The sequence below is a fragment of the Triplophysa rosa genome, linkage group LG6 (assembly GCF_024868665.1).
Source record: "Triplophysa rosa linkage group LG6, Trosa_1v2, whole genome shotgun sequence".
NCBI classification, from domain to species: Eukaryota; Metazoa; Chordata; class Actinopteri; order Cypriniformes; family Nemacheilidae; genus Triplophysa; species Triplophysa rosa.
The window spans coordinates 16,106,397-16,128,768 of NC_079895.1; the positions used below are offsets into that span (position 1 = coordinate 16,106,397).

The 22,372-nt window shown below is 40.3% G+C and overlaps 1 protein-coding gene across 3 annotated transcripts; it reads left to right on the plus strand.

The window, feature by feature from the left end:
• The first annotated feature begins 108 nt into the window (after nucleotides 1–108).
• On the plus strand, nucleotides 109–14,573 carry zmym2 (zinc finger, MYM-type 2). 3 transcript variants are annotated; one of them, XM_057336365.1, is made up of 23 exons: nucleotides 109–327; nucleotides 2,771–3,590; nucleotides 3,779–4,067; nucleotides 4,170–4,335; nucleotides 5,270–5,482; nucleotides 5,713–5,860; nucleotides 6,454–6,569; nucleotides 6,658–6,780; nucleotides 6,877–7,027; nucleotides 7,203–7,375; nucleotides 7,832–7,997; nucleotides 8,081–8,112; nucleotides 8,305–8,446; nucleotides 8,533–8,660; nucleotides 8,916–9,078; nucleotides 9,259–9,396; nucleotides 9,488–9,597; nucleotides 9,788–9,977; nucleotides 10,261–10,406; nucleotides 11,048–11,162; nucleotides 11,411–11,653; nucleotides 12,256–12,391; nucleotides 13,341–14,573. In XM_057336365.1, the coding sequence occupies exons 2-23, from the start codon at nucleotides 2,786–2,788 to the stop codon at nucleotides 13,525–13,527; spliced, it is 4,080 nt and encodes a 1,359-aa protein (XP_057192348.1). In that variant the 5' UTR covers nucleotides 109–327; nucleotides 2,771–2,785; the 3' UTR covers nucleotides 13,528–14,573. The 3 variants fall into 3 exon arrangements, with proteins under 3 accessions (XP_057192348.1, XP_057192349.1, XP_057192350.1); XM_057336366.1 differs by lacking the exon at nucleotides 109–327 and adding an exon at nucleotides 707–1,492; XM_057336367.1 differs by lacking the exon at nucleotides 109–327 and adding an exon at nucleotides 1,514–2,086.
• The last annotated feature ends 7,799 nt before the right edge of the window (nucleotides 14,574–22,372 follow it).

Sequence of the window (22,372 nt, forward strand, 5' to 3'; positions counted from 1 at the left end):
TGACCAAAACATCTCTAAAGCAGGAAGCTGGACTTCATCGAACGGAAAATAACTCAAACTTAATCGTTAATATGACGATCATAGCATCTAAATACGCGTTTTAGGATTGTCTAAAACAACTGCTTTGATCAATAAACGCATTAATTAAGGCTTATATATTGTGCTCGTGCACGTAATGCGCGAGCACGACGCCGCGTGCGTAGCGAATAACTCGCTGGCAGTATCCTCCTCCCACGCGCCTGGAACGTCCGTACGTTTTCACGCATGCGCCCCAGGATTTATGTCAAGGCACAAAAGTGGCGCTCTATCGTTTCCAGCTCTACTCCGGTAAGAATTTCTCTGGCGATTTGATGCCGAACTGGGTATAATTGGACAAAGTTTTCCCAACTATGTCCGGCCTGGAGCTCGCGGCGAGGAAAGCATTGGGGTCACATGCGTTTGTGCATGAGGGTAATTTAACGAAGGGAGAGGCGTGCAATTTTACCCGCCTGAGATTTCCCCCTTTCCGCCGTGGCAGGCTGCTGTTGCCTATGCTCGCGCGCATTGTTTCGCTCGCTCTCTAATGGCGGACATGAGGCAGTGCTACCCGCTGACTGAAGGGGGCAAATTTATTTACCAATTAGGAAACATTGTTTGGTTTGTATCTTGCAAATACTTGAGCTTTAAAGTTTACGTGCGTCATGTTTGACTGATACGCTTGACATATTTATTGAAATATTTGTGGCTAGCCACCTAGAGGCGTTGTAGTTGATGTTTGTTAACTGTGCAGCGCCCCTACAGGTCACCACATGTATTGCCTTTTGATTGCAAGGGGTAAACGCTCAGGGGTAACTTCAATTAAACGTTGACCGAAGTGTATTACGAGCAGGAAAACTTTATTCTCTAAATAATCTTCATCTGAGATACCAATTAAAAGCACATTTGCGTATAACAGAGAGTGTGTGTGGTATGTCTGATATGACAAGTCGAATTTGGACGCAGTGTAACGTTAGTATTTAAATATAACCTCATTGAGAGTGCTATTTTACATCATTTGGAATACCTGTGATTCAATTTTCTTGTCATTTTGGTGCGATGGATTATTTATGGGTTACAACTTCTGACTAATTCTTTCACTACAATAACAATGGCGCAGTCTCTGAGGCTCTCCTCCCTCCAGTTCGCCGCTAATCCAATGGCTGCATGCGCCAGAGAGGCCGGGGGTGGGACACATGGGCCGGGGTTTTTGCGTGAAAACCGCAATGCATTTCTACGCAAAGAGTCAGTTAGTGTAGTTTGCCACGGCCGGCACCGCCTTTTGTTCTTGCGTAGCAAGTTTGTAACCCGGTGGACCTCGCGTTTCCTGAAAATAACGAAAGCCTGCGAAACGGCGTGTTGACGTCGTCATCCGGTTGCCTTGACAGCGCGCGGATCGTGCTCGGTTGTGAGTGTGGACACGGAGGGTCCAGAGTCAAGGGCACGGCCTACGGGTGCCCGATCCGAAAGGAGAATGGTATGAATCTCCAAAGCTTTACTTCTTCGTCCTAATTGACACAACTTGTGGGCAAGAGAGAGTTTTTGAAGCCATATAACGATTATGCGTTTTTGTGGCGCCATTCAAATAAACACTCGCGTGTTTGTGAGCACATCTATTAGCGTTAAACGCAGACCTGGCAAGCGCATGGCGCATATGCGTGCGATTATATCACGTCTCAGTGGCGGATCAGTCACTGCATATAGTTTCTCACAGCATCCTGATCATGACATCAGCCTGCGAGGAAATCCCAAACATTCAAAGTCTTTTCAGAATGATTTACAGAATAATTCATAATAATGATCTGATACTACGGTATTGCTTCAATAAAGACTCATATGGCTCTTATTGAATCATCGTTATGATATTTGCTTACATGGGGAATTCATTGTCAAAATCTGAAAGCTTTCTGTAGCTCAGTCCAAAGGTAGTTCTGCATTGCAGTCCAGAGGTATTAAAGTTCAAGTCTTTGCATTTGGATGAAGTCTCTGTGTGTGATCATGTGTTGCACTGATGCACACAAGAAAGGGCTCTGTTGCAGTCCACATCATGTTTCTTCAGGGGGATCGAAAGGTTTGTGTTTTCCTGCAAAAAGATTTGGTGTGTGTTTCTCAATGGCCTGTTATTTTGTAAATATATAATTTGAATAATGCATTAATTATGATATTAGTATATTGATATACTAGGTATTTTGGTAGGTGGTGGTTGTTGAGCTCTGCACTGAGAGCCAAAGTGGGTCACATGTTGATGAGGCCTTGCCCCGTTTTACCTGCCATTTGAGTTGCTTTTCTTTTACTTGGGCTTTTGTTTTAGTGAATGATGTTGATTGGTTGCATAGTAATGGTTTCGTGATTTTGATGTTATGGATACCTGCCTTCATAGGTGGTCCGCAGGTTCCTAAATGTAAGAATTTTCATTTCTTTAATATCTTTCATAATGTAAATTGATTAGCAGTAATTATTCTGGACACATCTTGTTGTAATTTGATCGTGAGGTAATCCCCTGTTAATTTCTAAATCTTATCAACCATATTGAGGCGTCTATTGTAAAGAGGGAAGCGTATATTCATTATAGTGTGAGAGAGAGAGCTTTTGTCAGGAGACAGGATAAAAATCTCCCAGCTATAGTAGGACTAATACTGTTAAATTGGGATATTTATGTATTCATTACATTTTTTCATAAACATTCATCAGCATGACCTTTTTGTAATACTCAATATGGGTTCTCCAGGTAACTGTTCCTGTATTGCGTCAACAGGTGGTTGCCTAAGCAATGGATGGCGATTTGGAAGCCATGGCAGATGTTGAGGAGGCGAGCACAGCCACAGGGGAGGAGGAGGGTCATATGGAAACCACACCCATAACAGAGCTGACTCCATCTGCCGAAGAGCAACAGACAGAATCAGACCTTCCCAAGTCCTCGGAAGACAATGATGATGATGTAGTATTAGTAGAAGAGCCTCCTGCTCACTCTCAGGGGAGGGTGCAGCCCACCGACGCTAACACACCTGCAGAGACCCTCACTGCTGCCAAAGACTGTACAGAGCCGGCTACCACGGCAACAGCCTCTTCCAAGACTCCCAGTCCTCCCTCCTCTGCAGCCACGACGCCCAAAAGCCAGAGCGAGCCAATCGTGATTGACGATGAGGAGGATTCAGAGCTCAGGGATGCCTCCTCTTCCATCCTGTCCGCTGAGGATGGGAACATCCTGAGCAGCACAGAGCCTGACTCTGAAATCAAAATCGCCAGCGTTACCACGTTGGGGGCAGACTCTTTGGCAGTTGCCATGGCAACGTCAACTGTAACGCCACTGGCGCTGTGCGCTCAAGAGGATATAAACCTCATGATCACAAACGTGACATCGCTAAAGAGTGTGGGTGGGGTAGTGGCGACCAGGTTGGACGATTTGGAGGGGACTGAAAATGGGCTACAGATCAGCAGTGCGTTCAGCCTGAACCCTGAAGTCCAGCAGAACCAGGGTGCAGCCAGCAGACCTTCACCCACGTTCAACCCGGGACGCGTAAGTGCTGCCAGCCAGCCGGTGCAGAATGGAGAAACGGGGACACACCAGAGATCTGGTAATTCATCCACACAAAGCTGCTGTGTCATCCTTTATACAAACCATAGACAATCCTTTACTTGTTTTGTTGCACTGACAACACAATAACACATCATTGTTAGCTTTAAGCCTCTCTGTATTGTTTTTAAAAGTTTATTTAGTCAGACACCAAGATTCATTCATGTTTCGTTTTTTTTTTACCCTCAGATTCATGGATCTCCCAGTCAGCCTCTTTTCCCCGTAACCAGAAGCAGCCTGGAGTAGACTCACCGTCTCCCGCAGCTCCGCTCCCCAAACCGCCCTGCCAGTCGTCCTCAGGATCCCAGCAACCCCAACGTACCATGAAAGTCACGTGCGCCAACTGTAAGAAGCCTTTGAAGAAAGGCCAGACCGCGTACCAGCGCAAGGGCTCATCCCACCTGTTCTGCTCGACTACCTGCCTGTCTGCCTTCTCCCACAAACCCACTCCCAAGAAGAGCTGCACCATGTGCAAGAAGTATGTCGTTTGAGAACTTAAACCTGTGTCTGAAAGTCTTATAATCACATGTGATCGCTCTTAACAATCTTAATCTTTTGCCCTTTGTTTTCTCCAAATCAGAGACATTACCAATATGAAAGGAGGCACTATAGTGGCCCAGGTGGATTCAAGTGAGTCCTTTCAGGAGTTTTGCAGCACCGGCTGTTTGGCATCTTATGAAAGCAAACAGAATCCTCAGAAGAATCAACTTAAAACTAAGTGTACCGTCTGTGGAAAGCTCACTGAGGTCAGATATCTTCTGCTATACCTTTGATTTCTCTTACTCGGAATGAGAATGGCAGAAAATAGTCTGTAGATTTAGAAACACTAGGTTGGTTGCTGCTAAGATCTTTGTTCTCGAATATTTAATTATGATTCATTAGTTTGGCCTACTAGGCAAACCACACGTAAGCAGAAATTATGATGGCTGAAAGGAAGACATTATGAAGTGGGCCTTAAAGTAGTAGTTCACCCAAAAATGAAAATTGTCCTCATTTACTTAGTCAGTCATAAAGGTTTGAGATGACAAGAGGGTGAGTTCTGCAGTACACAAAAGATGTTATTTTGATGAAGTAAATGGGTGCCGGCTCTGTTCGGTTACCAACTTTTGTCAAAATATCATCTTTTGTGAACTGAAGAAGAATGAAAGTCATACAGGTTTGAGATCACAAGAGGGTAAGTAAATGATGACAATTTTCATTTTTGGGTGAACTTTAATATACTGGAGTAATACTACTATGGTAAAGGCTTGGGTCATGAATAATAATTGACAGTATCTGCATGACGTCTAATTAATATTCACACACTACAATTAATCTAGATTTAAAATTCACTGTAAATGAGGAAGAACTGTCAGAATTGTATCCTCACATATTCATTATAATCTACACTATTATACTATAGTTCCTCAGGACTTCTATCCTTGTTCAGACTGTATGTTTCATTATTTTTTCATAGTTTTCATTTCCTTCCATTGCACTATCACTGTTCAGTTTGTTGTATCCAAGCGTTCAGCCTTGTAGCCATGGTTACTTACTACTGTCATTTACCATGGTGATCACCTTGGAAACGGAATAAGAGACCTGTTTGAGGCTAATTTGTTGAATGATCTCTGTTAATGTGTAAGTATAAATGAACATTATATACAATGCACATTTGAATGCATGCTTTTTACCTTGTAGATTCGACATGAGGTGAGCTTCAAGAATGTAACGCACAAGATCTGCAGCGATGCATGCTTCAATCGTTACCGTATGGCTAACGGGCTCATCATGAACTGCTGCGAACAGTGTGGGAATTATCTGCCCAGTCGTGCCACAGCAAACCACTTTTTACTCATTGACGGTCAGCAGAAACGCTTTTGCTGTCAAAATTGCATCAGGGACTATAAACAGGTCAGTATAGAGGAAAAAAAACAAGTGTTAATAGTTTCCAATAAATTCTCAAATTCACGTTGCAATTAAAATGTTGTTTATAGTATATTAAATTTCAATTGGCTGTTTTGTCATATTTGTTCAAATTTATGGAGCAATAAGTATAAAGACATTGTAGTGTCTTTTATGAGCAAGATGTGTCTCATTGGTTAGTTTTTATCACGCATCTCTAAATGACACTCTCTCTATAGACTCATGGAAAGATGGTGCAGTGTAGTGGCTGTAAGGTGATGTGCAGATCATTTGATGCCACTCAATGCATTGGGCCAAATGGAGCCACGGAGTCCTATTGCTCTACGGCCTGTATGACCAAGAGCAAATTTGCAGCTTCCGCACAGAGTGAGTAGACAACCAAACGCTCTACATAGTGTACCAGTTCACATTTGTGTTCTGCGGCCCAAGGTTAAAGTGATAGTTCACCAAAAATGATAATTGTGTCATCATTTACTCACCTTGTCATTCCAAACCTATATGCCTTTATTTCTTCCACCGAACAGAAAAGCTATTTTGAAGAATGTTGGTAACGCAACAGCAGCAGCACCCATTCACTTCTATTGTATGGACACAAAACCAATGCAAGTAAATGGGTGCCAGTTAACAACATTCTTCACAATATATTTTTGTTGCGTTCTATGAAAGAAAGTCATACAGGTTTGAAATGACAAGAAGGTGAGTAAATGATGACACAATTTTCATTTTTGGGTGAACTGTTCCTTTAAACTCTACAACATATGCATTAACAATGGAAGTTATGAAAACTAGATTAATGTCCATAGAGTTAATCACATTTCACAACTCCTTTCACATGCTCTCCATCCAATTTGATTTCTACAATGTGACCCACTTTGTCCCACAAAAAAGTTGTTTTATGATTTCAAACACCAAGTCAGAGTCAAGGTCTGAATAAATGAGAATCTTGTTTGTATTTGTAGATATTGAGCCCTCGTGTCACTTCTGTAAGAGAAATGCATTACCTCAGTATCATGCAACTCTGCCTGAAGGGAACGTTTTGAGCTTCTGCAGTTCACTGTGTGTCACCAAATTCCAGGTACTGTAGATGCCATCAAAGCTTGTGTTATGCATGCTGGTGCATCCAGCTACTTTCTGCATTATGATTTTCTTTTTTTGTTGTTCAGAACGCGACCATCCAAACATCAGCCAACGGACAGATCCCATCTTCAGCCTCAGAGAACATCCAGCTGAAATGCAACTACTGTCGTAGCTCCTTCAGTATAAAGCCGGAGATCCTGGAGTGGGAGGTGGGTTTCCTGCAATCCTTTTATTTCATCAAGATTTAAATCTTACAGGTTTTGAGTGGTGTGAGGTTAAAATGCAATTATAACTGATCTCTGCAGGATAAAGTTTATCAGTTCTGCAGTAAGACCTGTTGTGAGGACTATAAGAAGCTCCACTGCATAGTGACGTTCTGCGAGTACTGTCAGGAAGAGAAAACCCTTCACGAGTCTGTGAAGTTCTCTGGAGTGAAGAGGCCTTTCTGTAGTGAAGGTCTGTGTCTTTTTGGTCCTTTGTTCTTTGTCCTGTGATTATACCTTTTGCTGTTCACATCATGACCTGTCGTGATTATAGTTTTTGTGTATGAGGACAATGATTTTGACTCGTAGGATGGTTAAGATTCATCTGAGCTGTTGTATAGGGCCTCACCTTCACATTTCTTCTGCAGGCTGTAAGTTTCTGTTCAAGCAAGATTTTATCAGGCATCTGGGCTTGAAGTGCGTCACCTGTAACCACTGCACACAGATGTGCAAGAAATCAATCACCAAACAGATAGATGGGGTCAGCAGGGACTTCTGCAGTGAGATGTGTGCTAATCATTTTCACGACTGGTACTATAAGGTACGTACGAGTGACCTTCCTGGCTCGCTTGACATAAAATGAAATCAGCTATAAAGACTTTTTCACAGTTAAGGACCATTGTCAGGCATTGGTCTAAGCAGTATGCTTAAAGGGATAGTTCACCCAAAAATGAACATTCTGTCATCGTTTACTCGCGCTTAGTTTATTCCAAACCTGTATACATTTCTTTGTTTTGCTGAACACAACGAAAGATATTTTGAAGAATGTCAGTAACCAAACAGGTCTCATCCCCCATTTACTGCTGTAGTAGGGAAAATAAATACTATGGGACTCAGTTTGGTTACTGACATTCTTCAAAATATCTTTCGTTGTGTGTTTAGGAGAACAAAGACATTTACAGGTTTGGGACAATCTGACTGAGTAAATGACAGCATTTTCTGTTTTTACGGAACAGCAGAGACTTAGACATCTGTATTACTCTGCCGTGTCCACTAGGCGGCGCGCTGCGACTGCTGTAAGGTCCAGGGGAACCTGCTGGAGTCTGTGCAGTGGCGTACAGAGATGAAGCACTTCTGTGACCAGCAGTGTCTCCTGCGATTTTACTGCCAACAGAACGAGCCCAACATGGCCACACAGAAAGGTCCTGAAAACACAGTTTTCGGTAAGATTTAAAAATATGTATGTCTGGCATGTTTAACTGCGTGATAAATATTTAAAAAATGAAATCATGTGGTCAATTTACAGAGTTTGGTGGATCAACCCAAGGATCAAAAATGGTGAGTAGGTCATGCTAATACTCAATGTTATACTCAATGTTAAGAAGCTAGAAATTTGGCAAAACAACAACGATTATAGGTTAATTTCCCATATCCTATAAGCATGCGCTGTAAGAATCTTTAAATAAAAGCAGCTGTTCTAAAGGTTTTATGTTCAAATGATGTTCAAAACAATGTTCTTGTTTGTTGCAGGCATTTACTCAGGGGCCTGTGTCGTATGCTGGGGGTGGGATCCTGAAAGATGTGAAAAATAAAGCCGTGCTCTGTAAGCCACTCACTATGACCAAGGCCACGTACTGCAAACCCCACATGCAGAGCAAACCACTGCAGACAGGTAAGCACCCTTGACAACACCAGTACAAATTCACAGTCTCTCTGGAAAATGTGGAGTTTGACATGATTGTCTCTGCTTTTCCTCAGAGGAGGCAGACCTGGAAAGCTCAGGAAAGGAGTATGTTCCTGTCCCGATCCCTGTTCCCGTTTACGTTCCATTACCCATGAACCTCTACGCTCAGGCCACGCCCACTCCTATTGCAATACCTGTACCGGTAAGAGATGAACTTTCACAAACTGAACACTCTTTATTTCCAATACAATCTATGTTTAGTGTTTGTTAGATACCAGTGCACTTAGTTTATTGTTGCTCTATGGCAGTTTTCCTTTGAGTAATGCTTAAATATTCTTTTTAATAGGTCATATTTTCCAAAAACAAGAGTGGTCGTTAATGAAACTATATTAAGAGTGTGTGATTTAACACCTTGCCGTGTCCCTCACTGCTTTGTGCCACATCGTGGTGCTTTCAGGTGCCTGTGCCAGTGTTTCTGCCCACCACACTACAGAACGCTGAGCAAATTGTGAAGACCATCAATGAGCTGAAAGCCAAAATGTCCTTTGATTTGCTGAAAACCATTGAAGCGATGGCTGATGGGATTGCAAAGGATGAGGATGAGAAACCAGACTGCTCAGGTCAGAACGTATTAAAGCATCCACCATTAACCAGACTACAGGTAGTCTTCATACTTGTGCTTGTTATAATCACATGGCACGTTGGCACGTATCAAGTGTGTCGTCTTGAACCTGTTAATACTACATCACTGATAGAAATTCTGCAACCAAATCTTTTCCCCCCTTTCTGCCTTTCCTTAGATATCAAAAGTGAAAAGAGCAAAGAAGTAAAGGTTGAAAATGTAAAATGCGAAAATGGCAGCGGCAGCTCGGAGGAAGAAGAGGATGAGGAAGACAAATATGAGCCAGATTTAGACCTGGAGAAGGATCTTCCACTAGGTAGCTACTTCTGACGCACACAGACCTTTGGTTATCTCTCTAAAAATAAAATCTGTCTCTGGATAACCCGTCTTGTCTTGCTCTGTTCCAGCATCAGAACCTGTCCTGGTTGAGCATCTGGACTCAGACATGCTCTTTTCATTGCCTCCCGTGTTGCCTGAAGAGAAAGAGAAGACGCCTCAGCCCAGAACCAGGAGGAGGGTACGGTACAGATGCACCCCTGTAGCCACACATCAAGTGCTGTCCTGTGATTAGAAAACCATTAGCTGTTCACATGCTGAAGTGCAGTGATTGTTGAGGTTTCGTATGAGGCTGACGGGGTCGTGACCTGTCACAGAGGATGATGCTTAGCATTGTGTATGCTAATGCCACTGACCTGCTGTTGCCATAGGGCCAGAAGAGACGGGCAGTAGAGGATGAGTCTCCCTCGTCTTTATCCTCATCACCAGCAATAGAGTCTCCAGCGGCAGACTGCTCATTCCCCTTGAACTCCAGGTATGGCTTAAACGCGTGGAGGAGGTGGGCCATGACTGCAGGTTCACAGCCTAGCCAGTCCAAAGGAAAGGAGAGCCAGAAACAAGGTACTCTTGGATTCTTATTTTTGATGAACAAGCATGAAACTGTAAAGCTAAATGGATACAGGCTTCTGCTTGGGTTAAAAGTGCTCAATGATTATACTACTGCTGTTCACATTCTGAAAGTGTTGTTGACAGTTTTGAGTTATGAGCGCACTCGAGTTCAGTTTTTTTTTTATTCATTATTAATGATAATACAATCACATCGTTGGAAGCCTGCAGTTCTCAAGTTCTGCTTTAATTCTCAGCACTGATGTTGCTAAAAGTATTTTTGTGTTTCTCCTGACAGTTCGTTTAAAAGACAGTTCGTTTCTGTCCCTGAGCTCGACAGAGCTGAATCAGTCTTTGTCTCGCTTTGTCAAAGAGGTGCGTCGACCCAACGGGGAGAGCTATGCTCCTGACAGCATCCTGTACCTCTGCCTCAGCATCCAGAAGGTGAGATGGTCCCCAGCCTTGAGTTTGTGTTGTGTTTAGAGGCTCTGGATAAAGAAAGATGAAGCCTGATATTTAAGAGTGGAGTTTGAAATGTTGCTTTATTGAACCGTTTTGAAGTGGGTTTAAAAAGTAAATGGAAAGCTTACTCGTGCTGTGCTTTCAGAATCACGATACACATTCAATAACTCTGATAACACAGCTGTGCGATACGATTTGCAATTCTGAATTGCAATGAATTCTGCAGCCGTTTGTACACAATGACACTCTCACAGCTAGTTCTGCTTGCCTTAAAGTATTAATGTGCACAACTTCAAGCGTCATTTGAATTATAAGTAAAAATGTATTGGTGAGCCACTCTGATCTTTGTTTCTATAAATGCTCATATCATTTGCTGTTGGCTTAATGTTGCACGTGATTTTGCATTTGAAGTTGGAGCATAACACAGCAGGATTCATCACTCCTGATCTAAACAGTGCCCGGTGATTATAACTTGCTGTTCACATCCTGAAACATGGTGTTGACACTTTTACTATGAGGACACAACAGAGAGCTCTTTAGCAATGTACATGTCTACCTGGTCCTTTATTTAGGATACATTTTTCTTTGGATTGTTGTTGTTAATATTTGTGGGTGTTTTGTAGCATTTGCAGGACAAGGGGAGGACAGATGACCTGTTCAGCAACCCGGAGTACCATGTGTTCGGGGAAGAACTGAACAAGATCCTTAAAGACTGGCAACCCAGTGTTCTTCCTGATGGTAAGTGGAACTCCTGAAAGATGTTTGTTATATTGAAGTGTCCAATGATTATATCTGTTGCTGTTCACATTCTGAAAAGTGGTGTTGACTCAACCCAACTATGAGGAGGACACATGCACGCTAAACTAACTGACTGTATAGTTTTGTTTAAAAGAACAGTCCACCCCAAAATGATAGTTGTCATGGAGAAATCCGTTTTGTTCCTTGCATTGTCTGTTATTGTTTAGTACATACGGGTTTGTGTTTAGGTTCCCGGTGGGGCCGTGTTGAAGAGCAGTGTCTATGGAGCAGTGGACAGCTGGGGGAGCAGTCGCCCTCTGTCCTGTTAAGATCTCTCTTCCATCTCAACACCAAATACTTCGGCCTCCGCACAGTTGAACAGCACTCACGCCTCTCCTTTGGAAATGTCTATGGGCCTAGCAGTTCTAATCCGCACAGCCATGACACCACCGTCTGCATACGCATCCCATCCATCTCACGGGAGCAGCATGGTGTGTTTAAAACAAAATCAAATTGAGCAATAATATTCATCCAAGTATGTTTTAGTGTAACTAATATTTTAATGTAAGTAACTTAATATTTTTGATATCTTATTGTTGGTTTTCAGCTGTATAATTATACAGTATATTATACATTTTTATTGCGCACAGTAGTTAATTTTTGTTTGCGCATTCATGTTGAATGAGAATGACAGCTGTGCAACATGAATTCTTCAGCCATTAGAATACAATAACACTTTCACAGCATATCATATCATTTGCTGTTAGTTTTGGATTTGAAGTTGAGGCTTAACACTGCAGGATTCATCACTCCTTAGTCCTGATCTAAACAGTGTCCGGTGATTATAACTTGCTGTTCACATCCTGAATCATGGTGTTGACACTTTTACTATGAGGACACAACAAAGTACTCTTTAGCAATGTACCTGTCTATTTGGTCCTTAAAGGCCCATTTTGCTTGTGGGTGTTATAGCATTTGCAGGACAATGAGAGGACAGATGGCCTGTTCAGCTCTTGTTGAGATGTTAGAAATGTTATATTGAAATGATTATTTTGTCTTTTACCTAGTTCTAAAATGTTTTTGGTTTACTTAGAGCAATCGGCAAGTAAGAGAAGGCGTAAAGACGATGATGACTCAAACTTTGAGGCTGACAGTGGTTCAGGAGATTCAACTCAATGTCCTGTTAAGAAACACGAGTGCCAACTGTATGAGCTTTATTTATCGAAGTGGTAAGTTTGACATTCAAAAGATTCTGACTTCTTTAAAGGGATACTCCACTCACAAATGAAAATTCTGTCATTTACTCACCCTCAAGTTGTTCCAAATCTGTATACGTTTCTTTGTTCGGTTGAACAGAAAGATATTGGGAAAAATGTTACCAACTTTCATTTTTGTGACATCCACCATTACTACCGTAGCAGGAAAAATTATTGTATCGTTTTCTTATGTTCTGTTGAACACAAAATGAAATATTTCAAAGAATTTAGGAAAGCAAATGGTTCTAAGGTGCCTTTGACTACCATTTTAACTTCTGCTATGGTAGTCAATGATGTCCCAGTAATGTGCTGCTAACATTCTTCCAAATATCTATCTTCGTGTTCAACAGAACAGAGAAATTTATACAGATTTGGAACAACTTCGTAGGAGGGGTTATTAATGACAGAATTTTCATTTTTGGGTGAACTATCCCTTTAAAGAGGGAACAGCTGCCGTTATCTTGTTTATTGTGTAACAAATTGTTAGACATTTTTACATTGACACTCAATAGATAATGCAATGTATAGTAGAAAATGATTTTTAATAACGGGGTCTTGCTCTGCAATCTGATTGGATGTGCTTATGATTGATTAGTTGTGACTTTTAATTCTAATTGGATGAGCTGTTCAAAGTCATGGACCATTTTCATGAGAAACCAAACAACAGGTCTGACTCTAAAAACGCAAGTGTCCAATGATTATAACGATTGCTGTTCACATCCTGAAAAACTGTGTAGACACAATCCAAATATGAGGACATTTCACACAAACATGAGATGATATCTGATATAATTTATATTGTCGCTTTAACATGCACATCAGTTGTGTAGTAATAATGCAACGGTAAATGACCTTAAACGAACTTGATCAAAGTTTTCAATGAACCTTACAGAACTCTCCACCTCTCTCTCTTTCTCTCCAGCCCAGAGTCTGTGAGACAGAGGACAGATTTTTTTTACATGAAGCCAGTGGTGTCTGCTTCCTTGGACAGTCCGCTGTGGTTCAGCTCGACTCCTCTAGAGAAGAGCACGCTGGCTCGGCTCCTGACCCGAGTGCTGCTGGTCAGAGAGATTTATAAAGACAACCAGCATGAGGAGGAGGGACTTTAGACACCCGTGCAATTCCGACTTCTCACTATGCTATCAATACACCCTGTGCATCACAGACAAGCTGCTTTCCAAGTCACACCCTGTCACTCTCCCTTTAAACACACTGATCCCGGTACAGCTATGAGATGAACATTATGGTGGGATAATGCTGATTTAAATCAGTCTTCCCAGAGGACCCTGATCCTGATCTGAGTAAAGTTTCTCCAGAAACGCCACCTATAGGATGCTGCTCTCTGCTCTTCACTTTTGTTTAGTTGTTTTTGTGTCCTTTTTTTTCTTTATAAATCTGTCAGAAACCTTTGTTTATGTAGCATTATTTGTGAGGCCGCAGTGGTCCGTAAATATTTAGGGAATAGTGAAGCCTGTTAACAGGCCAGCGCAAAGACACAGGAACTTTGGTCCTGTGAGGGACATAACTGAGTTGAGGATTCTTTTTATCCTCTCTAACTTAGACCCAACAAAACCTTCTAAAGATAACATTTATTTATTGACGTATGATAAAGAGAGAGTCCAAGATTCCCAGCAGGGTGTGTGTTGGACGCTGTCCCATGTGTGCAATTTCTCTGGCCTTCCATAAGAGCATTAAAACTGCTGCAGCCCTGGACCTCTTCTCTGAGTGTGTGTGTGCGTACGCGTGTCTGTCTTTCCTCTTTGTTGTGTTGTTTCGGGGGGGGGCAGTTAATCAGGAGTTCATCTGACGCAGCCGATACTTAACTGGTATTGAACCTCTAAGTGTGAAACTATTCCTCTGAACAATCAAATAACTGAAACTTTGCTTTGAATTTTCTTTCCAGCATCGTGCTGAATACATGGATAAACAGAGACATTTTCAAAGTTTAAATATAGGACTGGAGTCATTTGAAGGATTTGCACGTGTACAAAAGTGATTCCGGCTTTTGGATCATTAAACATTTCGTTCAAAACGCTTGGGTTACACAAGAGTAAAAGTGATTTATTTATAAGATGGTTTTTATGTTTTCGTGGTTTTTATTATTTTCTTTGACCTTTCTACCAATAAATTACAAGCTAATTTCTTGCTCTCATAATGGTTAAACTTGACCTTTTTTAAAGTAATTCTTCCCACTACGGTAGTCAATGGTGGCCAGGAACTGTTTGGTTACTGACTTTCTTCCAAATATCTTTCTCTGTGTTCAACAGAACAAAGAAATTTATACAGATTTGGAACAACAAAAAAAGGTTTTTGGGAAAGAACAAGTTCCCACATTTGTCCTTTTGTTATGGGTTTGTATTAATCATGTGACTTGTTTGGGAGAGGCGTATCATTGTGTGAGTCAAGTGTAAATGCTGTGGTTCTTTCTGGTGTTGCCAAACCTCTGCTCTCAACATCGTAACGTTAGCTCATCTTTCAGTGGGAGCTTGGGATGCTTTTTGTCGTGTGACCAATGGGAGTTATTGAAACACAAGTTCACTAGATGCATCCAATCTAAAAATGATCTATGGGTCTCGGAGACATGAGGCATGGGCTCGTTAGTCTTGGGGCAGTAAGCAATCGCTTAACATTGTGACTGCTGCCTAGCAACCACTCGCACCATCATGCCATAACATTGTGGCACCAAACTTTATAAATAAGCAGCTCTAATAAATCTGCAAGTATTTTTGAGGAAATGCAAAATCTAGTTGCTCACTGACTTTAAAGTGCCCATGAAAAGAAGCCATGTTGAAGATGCTGTAAATGTTGACACATGGTACATTGAAGTGTGGTTTCATTAATATGAATTATGCTAATATTAAAGGATGAACAGATTTGTCTATCTGAATATATTGTCCTAGTTGAGTTAAAGTGATAGTTCGTCCAAAAATGAAAATTCTGTGATCATTTACTCACCCTCTTGTCATTTCAAACCTGTATGACTTGCTTCCACAGAACACTAAAAAAGGATATTTTGAAGAATGTTCTTTAGACATTGACTTGCATTGGCTTTGTGTCTATACAATAGAAGTGAATGGCTGCCGCTGACAAAAAAATATATTTTGAATAGAGGAAGAAGAGGGTTAGTAAATGATAACCAAATTTTTATTTTTGATCGAACTACTCCTTTAAGGCAGACTTTTTGTCATGATGTAAAGTTGGATTATATTTATCAGGCTCATACTGCATAAGTTTTTTTCTGCCAGATGAGTGACATGAGCTCACTTGGCAGCAATGGCTGGTATCATCTCCTCCCAAACAAACACATGGCTCGCAAACCAAGCCCCATGATGCTCTTTATTCCAGCTGGTGTCATGTCAACAGCTGCATTGGAATACAGGAAATACAAGGTCGCCACAGTTATGATCATGTGACAGGAAATAACTGCCAGGAGGATTTGTCACTGTGTTTCAATGGTTGTGAGTGGGTCTGGGAGCTCTTTTGAGATTAAGGATTGACACAGTTATCATATCACTTCCTGCTTCAATATAAATTAGAATTATTTAGCATGAGGAAGTTTTTATAACTCAAGAGTTATTGAGGTGTGTGGATGAGACATGGGTCTATTCTGTGGACAGAATGTTATCAATTGACCTTTTAAACCTAATGCTATTCAAATATAATAAAAACAGCCAAACAGTGATAAGGAACAAGTTTTTTCAAACATGCTCTCAATATGTGTTTTGCCGATGTAATATTTTCATAAAAGATCACAGAAGACCCTTCATCACAGATTTGGGTCACTTAAAGGGATAGTCCACCCAAAGATGAAAATTCTGTCATGAACTGCTCATCCTCGAGTTGTTCCAAATCTGTATACATTTCTTTGTTTGGTTGTACACATGAGAAGATATTTGGAAAAATGTTAGCAACTCAGATTTTTGGGGCACCATTGACTCCCAGAGTAGAAAAATATTGTATTTTATTTTTGTTCTGTTAAACCCAAAAGAAGATTTTTGGAAGAATTTAGGAAAGCAAACAGTTCTGGGGAAACTTTGACTACCCCATAAATCTCAGTTGCTAACGTTCTTCTAAATATATTTGTGTTCAACAGAACAAAGACATTTATACAGGTTTGAAACAATGTGATTTTGGGTAATTCATGCCATAGACCACAAAATAGTTATTTTATTAAAAATATTAAAATGTGCTTATTTGTGAGAAATATGGTCCATTATGGATGTGACAATTCACTTATCTTGCCTTCTCCAGTTGACCTGTGATAACACAGCAGTGTATTATCCATAAAGAACATATTTGCTAAGCAAACCTCAATGAACTCCTTTGATTCCACCCTTTCGTAGTTTTAGAATATCTGTGTCCTAAAGAGTTTTGTAGTACATCCAGTTGAGGGCGTCCTACATTGAGAGTGTGTGTTAGAGCTGAAGTTAAACGGGTTGGCAGGGATGAAAGAGATACATTAAATTCCTTCACGTTTGGGTATGAGTTTTGCTTCCAAATAAACACCCATCGCTCTCCACGACTCTGATCCCTGCTTCAGGTTTTTTCTTCTGCGTTCGAGTGACGCAAAAGCCGTCTGAGGTTACCTCACCAATGTGACAGCATGCTTGTGAATTTTGGCACCTTCCTGCACCTGTAAGCATTGTAGCGCGCAGGCCCAAATCTGCTTTATGACAAAAAAATATGTACAGGAGAGATACTGTAAATCAGTGCTTATGACGAGAAAAGGCACGTGCAGGTGTAACAAACCCTCTTTTTTTTGAAGAGACAGCTTTTTTCTTTTCCACCGGTTAGAGTTGGTCAGACTCCAATAACTTGGTCCCATTGATTTGAAACTATGACCGTGAGCGCACATACACAGCCAGCCGGGCGAGAGGGCTGGCGGATGTAAAAACATTTTTTCACCCTCGTGGGTTTTTTTGTTTGGGCTCAATCCCCAGCGCTTTCACGGGACATAATGAAAGTGCAGCTCTCAGCAGGGTCATCTGGGATAGAGCCGCGGCAGGGGAGAGAGGCAGACTATAGGTGGCGATTAGGCTCTCTAATGTGCGATGAATCCTTTCAGAATCACATCATATGAACTAATGTCACCATTTAATTATAAAACAATAGAACGCTGGCTAAAGGGAGGAGGGGGAAACAGAGTGACCAGCTGCCTATGAGAGCCTCTAGTATGATGACAACTACATTCTTTATGGACTATAAACGAGTTATTTATTTCTTTAATGATTCGTTAAGTGATGATATTTACATGGATGTTGATACATAATGTTGCCAGTCAACTGGAAATACACTGTTGGCCAGCTGTTGTCTATTTCAGCTCAGCTAGTAGGACTTATTTGCAGTGCTTATCTCAGATTGTTAAATTTAGGATGGCCTGTGTTTGTTTAGAAAGCTCACAGATGCAGTGATAGTACTGCGTGAAATATAGCCCATTTTACACTGGACAACACAGTGCAAACCAAAACATAAATGACATTTAACATGTGGAAGTCAAGTTTATCTGACTAGTGATGTTTTGGCTACTAATGATGTAAGTCGCACAGCTTGTTAAAAACATTTTTTTTACAAAAGTGTTCTTCCCATAAGAGGCTGACCCTCACCACAGTCACACTATATTGAGATTTTTTTCTCATACAAAAAGTAAAAAAGTTTGAGAAAATATTTTAAGTACGTATACTATTTATATATTAGGCTACTTAAAGGGATAGTGCAGCCAAAATAGAAAATTCTGTCATCATTTAGTCACCCTCTGTATGACTTTCTTGCTTTCGCAGAACACAAAAGAAGATATTTTGAAGAAAGTTGGTAACAGCATCGGCACCCAATCACTTCTATTGTATGGACACAAAACCAATTCAAGTGAATGGGTGTCGGTTAACAACATTCTTCAAAATATCTTCTTTTGTGTTCTGCGGAGAAAAGAAAGTCATACAGGTTTGAAATGAGAAGAGGGTGAGGGAGAGTGGCCCACTTTTTAGTTTATAAAAGTATAAGTATAAAAGTATAGCTAAGTGTAACAGTAGAAAACTTTACACATAATACCCATGGTTTGCAAGTTCAGTACATTTTTTAGTTTTAGAAGTATATTCCCAGTAAAGTCATTTTGTACTAAACATATACTATATTCTATTGTAATAAACCTTCAAGTAGATTTAAAGTAAATTTATATTATCTCTGTGTACAGATAAGATCAGGTTTACTTTCATGCATGTTTAGTTTACTCCAAGCTATTCCACCACAAAGCTGACTTGGTTCAATATCAACTTGAACATAATATACTGTAAGTTTAGTATGTAAAACTATGTGGTAAAGTATTTCTTAAAAATAAAGGTGCTTAAAAGGTTCTTCACAGCGATGCCATAAAATAACCTTTTTTGGTTCCACAAAGAACCATTCAGTCAAAGGTTCTTTAAAGAACCATCCCTTACCTTTTTATAATCTGAAGAACTCTTTTTTTTTTAGAAGAAAAAAAATCTTCAGATGTCAAAGGTTCTTTTTGAAACCATTTAGACAAAAAAGGTTCTTCTATGGCATCGTGAAGCACCTATATTTTTTAAAGTGTAGGCTACTAAATCAAAACGGTAAACGCAAGCCAAAAAATACTTCATTTTACATTTGATGTATATCTCTATGAAAAGACTGAATAGTATGGGCTAAATATACTTACCCTTTCCTGACAGTTCTGAGAAGTGCATAGAAAGTAGACAGAAACTTGCTTATTTTTAAAGGCAGGTTTGAAAGTATAAAAATAGCACACTTTTTGTAAGGGTTATGTACAGACAGATATGTGCACTACCTTTGTTTTATTTAAATGACGATATCACTGCTGTCCTTTTGAAACCTTGTACTGTATGTCCATATTTTGTGATTTTTGCCATAAATCGTTATTATTAGTCACCCATTATATGTGTCACTGGGTTTTGCAAATATCTAACCAATAAAAATATTAAAAAGTGCTTGTCAACTTTGACAACACTGTATTTAAAGAGGTCATATGGCGCGAACACGTGTTTTTCTGTGTCTTTGGTGTGTTATAAGTTGCCCATGCATGTATTAGACACGTAAAATGGCAAAAATTAAAGTGTCGGAACAAAAGATGCATTCTATCTAAAAGCGAATGCTCACCCAGACCTGCCTGAAATGCCTCGTGTAACCACACCCCCACAAATCTACGTCAGTTCGTGGTATGAGTTGACTAAGACCGCCCAAATGTATACGCAAGTAAGGTGGCCGTACCTGTCAGTACAATTGATTTTGCAACCTGATGTTCCAAATATGGTAAGAGGCGTTACATTTCCGTCACATGCTTGCATTATTCGACCAATCACTACGCACTGGTTAACTGGCCAATCATAGCACACCTCTCTTTTCAGAGCGATGAGCTTTGTTAAAAATCCTCGTGTTTCAGAGAGGCGGGGCAAAGAGGAGATACAAACATGCACGGTATGTGGAAAATACAGCGTTTATGAACCTTAAATCGTGTATACACATTGCATTACATCTACAACAAACGATGATATTCGTTTTAGCCCTGTCATATGACCCCTTTAATCATTTAAAAAGTACAGTGTTTTTTCCATTTCCTGAAAAACTGTTGGACAACCAAGGTTTCGTAAGGACATCGATGATATAATAGGCTATTCACTGTACAAGAGAATTGTGATTGGTGATTATGGCTGTCCCCATCAGGTTTCATTGAAAACAGGAGGTTGGACATTCTGCTAAAACTCTTTTAATGTCTTCCATACAAGAAAACGTCACATGGTTGAGGAATTACATAAGGTAGACTAGAGTAAACCACGACATCACTTTTATTTTCTCATTATTCCTTTAGCTTCACAACATACACACCTTGCAACTGGCTGGACATGAAAGGGGCCCCAACACCGAGTGGCTATAAACAACAGGGATCAGTGGCATTCAGGCAGAGTGGCTGCATGAATTTCCAAGGTGATTAAAGGCTATTAATAACTGCCTGTGTGTTTTAGTTCTGGGACCTGCCCTTCACAGACAGCACTGCAACCTTCAACCCGCAGACAACCAATCTAATGACACCCCCAAACACTGGGCTTAACACCTACTGCCTATCACCTCCTCTTCTGTGCCTGGCTCCACGAACCTCTGCCTATACAGTCCTCTTCTGCATCCATTCTTTCATTTGATGCCATTGTTTTGCTCTGCTTGTAACAATCATTGCCCTTCTAATCATTTTGATCATCATTAGGCCTATGTACAGAGAGTCAGAGATTGTATTTTCTTTCATAATGTTCATTTTTCTCAAATACGTATATGCTTTGTTTATTTTTGGGGTTATATTTGAATCACGGCATTAATATTTAAAGATACTCAAAATGATTTGGATTGGAAACTGACGTTGTCTGTGTAATCCTTTGCCCCTAAAATAACCCAACACTCGCCTCACAGATATCTAGACCCAGAGCTCACTGAACAGCCAATGGAGCTGCTTCAACTGCTGTATGTGTGTGAAGCTGTTCCTACAACATGTGCTGACTGAATCTAATAAGACTGGTCAAAAGTATTGCTATCCGCTCTCTGAACTTGAACACCAGACACCAATAAAAATAACGAATCTGATCCCTAAGATCTGCATGAATCATGTAAGTGGCGTAATTTAGATGATTTGTTTTCAGAACAGAAAATTGGTTATTATGAAACGCAATGAGAAAATTGTACAATTATGTAATAATGTGTAAAATGTTCTTTCATTCTCTCTCGCCCACTCAACGAAATATTATATACTTTGAAAAAGTGTGTAGAAATCTGTCGTTCAGAACTTAAATGTTGATGGGTAAGTTAGAATCATTACTTGTATCTAGTTTCTCTCCAACAATGTTTGGAAAACCAAAGCGTGCACATATGAACGTACGTATGAGCTGCCGACTGTCCTTTTAGATTCATTTGTTTTGTTCAAGCTATTGTCGTATGGGGTTCACAAGGACTATGCGGATGTGTCATGCATCTCTTTCGGTCACACTCACACATCTCCTCTTGACATCTGGAGCGGGGTCTGATAAACGTAAGGTCAAAGGTCAATGAGTGTAAGTTCTGATGGTGAGATGTGCTCAGGTTTTGTCTCATTATGGTGTTGCTCATCACGCTTGCAGGCTGGATCTGCAGTTGCATGTCATGACAAAGTTTATGCCAGCCTTTGACATTTAAACATATGGTTTAATTGAATTTGTACGTCGGGCGTACTTAAAATGACTAAATTGACTTCATTTTTGACTTAATTGTATTCAATTTGACTTTGTGAGAAATCACATTTTTAGTGAAGTCTGGTGAACAGGCCAGAGCTTGAGAGCACTCAACGATGCGAACATATTTTTTTGAGTAACATCATGTCTTCCCAATGCCTTCGTAAAGCAATAATTTAATCGAAAATAAATTCTCTCATCATTTACTCAGCCTCATGCCATCCCAGATATACGTGGCGTCCTTTCTTTAGTTAAACACAAACAAAAAATGTATATTAAAATGCCATCGTGTTGTCATCCCATGAAAATATCATATGACAACTACTCACACAACATTCAACAACTATTTCAAATTTCAATTATCCTAAATAAGATCGAAATATTAACAGTTTTCTCTCACAAATGTCTTGTCATCACTTTAGAAGACATGCATTAACCGATTGAAGTCATTTGGATTAATGATGGATGGATGTGCTTTCTGGAGCTTCACCATTTTGAGAAAAGATAACATGATGGCATTTAAATATACAATTATTTGTTTGTGTTCAAATACCTCCGAGATGGCAAATTATGAGGGAGTTTTCATTTTTGTATGAACTATTCCTATGTCTACAAATGAAAAGAACAGAATGCATTTATGGTACAAAAAATGTATTTAGTAACAGCTTCGTAAACATTTGAGGTAAATGAACATTTACATCAACTTGTTCTTATAAAATTGAATACACAAGGCACT

Bases quoted from the DNA above. Each gene is read 5' to 3' on its own strand.
- zmym2 (XM_057336365.1), top strand. From the start codon at position 2,786: ATGGATGGCGATTTGGAAGCCATGGCAGATGTTGAGGAGGCGAGCACA. The intron at 4,336-5,269 runs GTCAGATATCTT...TTTACCTTGTAG, and splicing joins TCTGTGGAAAGCTCACTGAG to ATTCGACATGAGGTGAGCTT. The intron at 9,598-9,787 runs GTACGGTACAGA...CTGTTGCCATAG, and splicing joins AGCCCAGAACCAGGAGGAGG to GGCCAGAAGAGACGGGCAGT.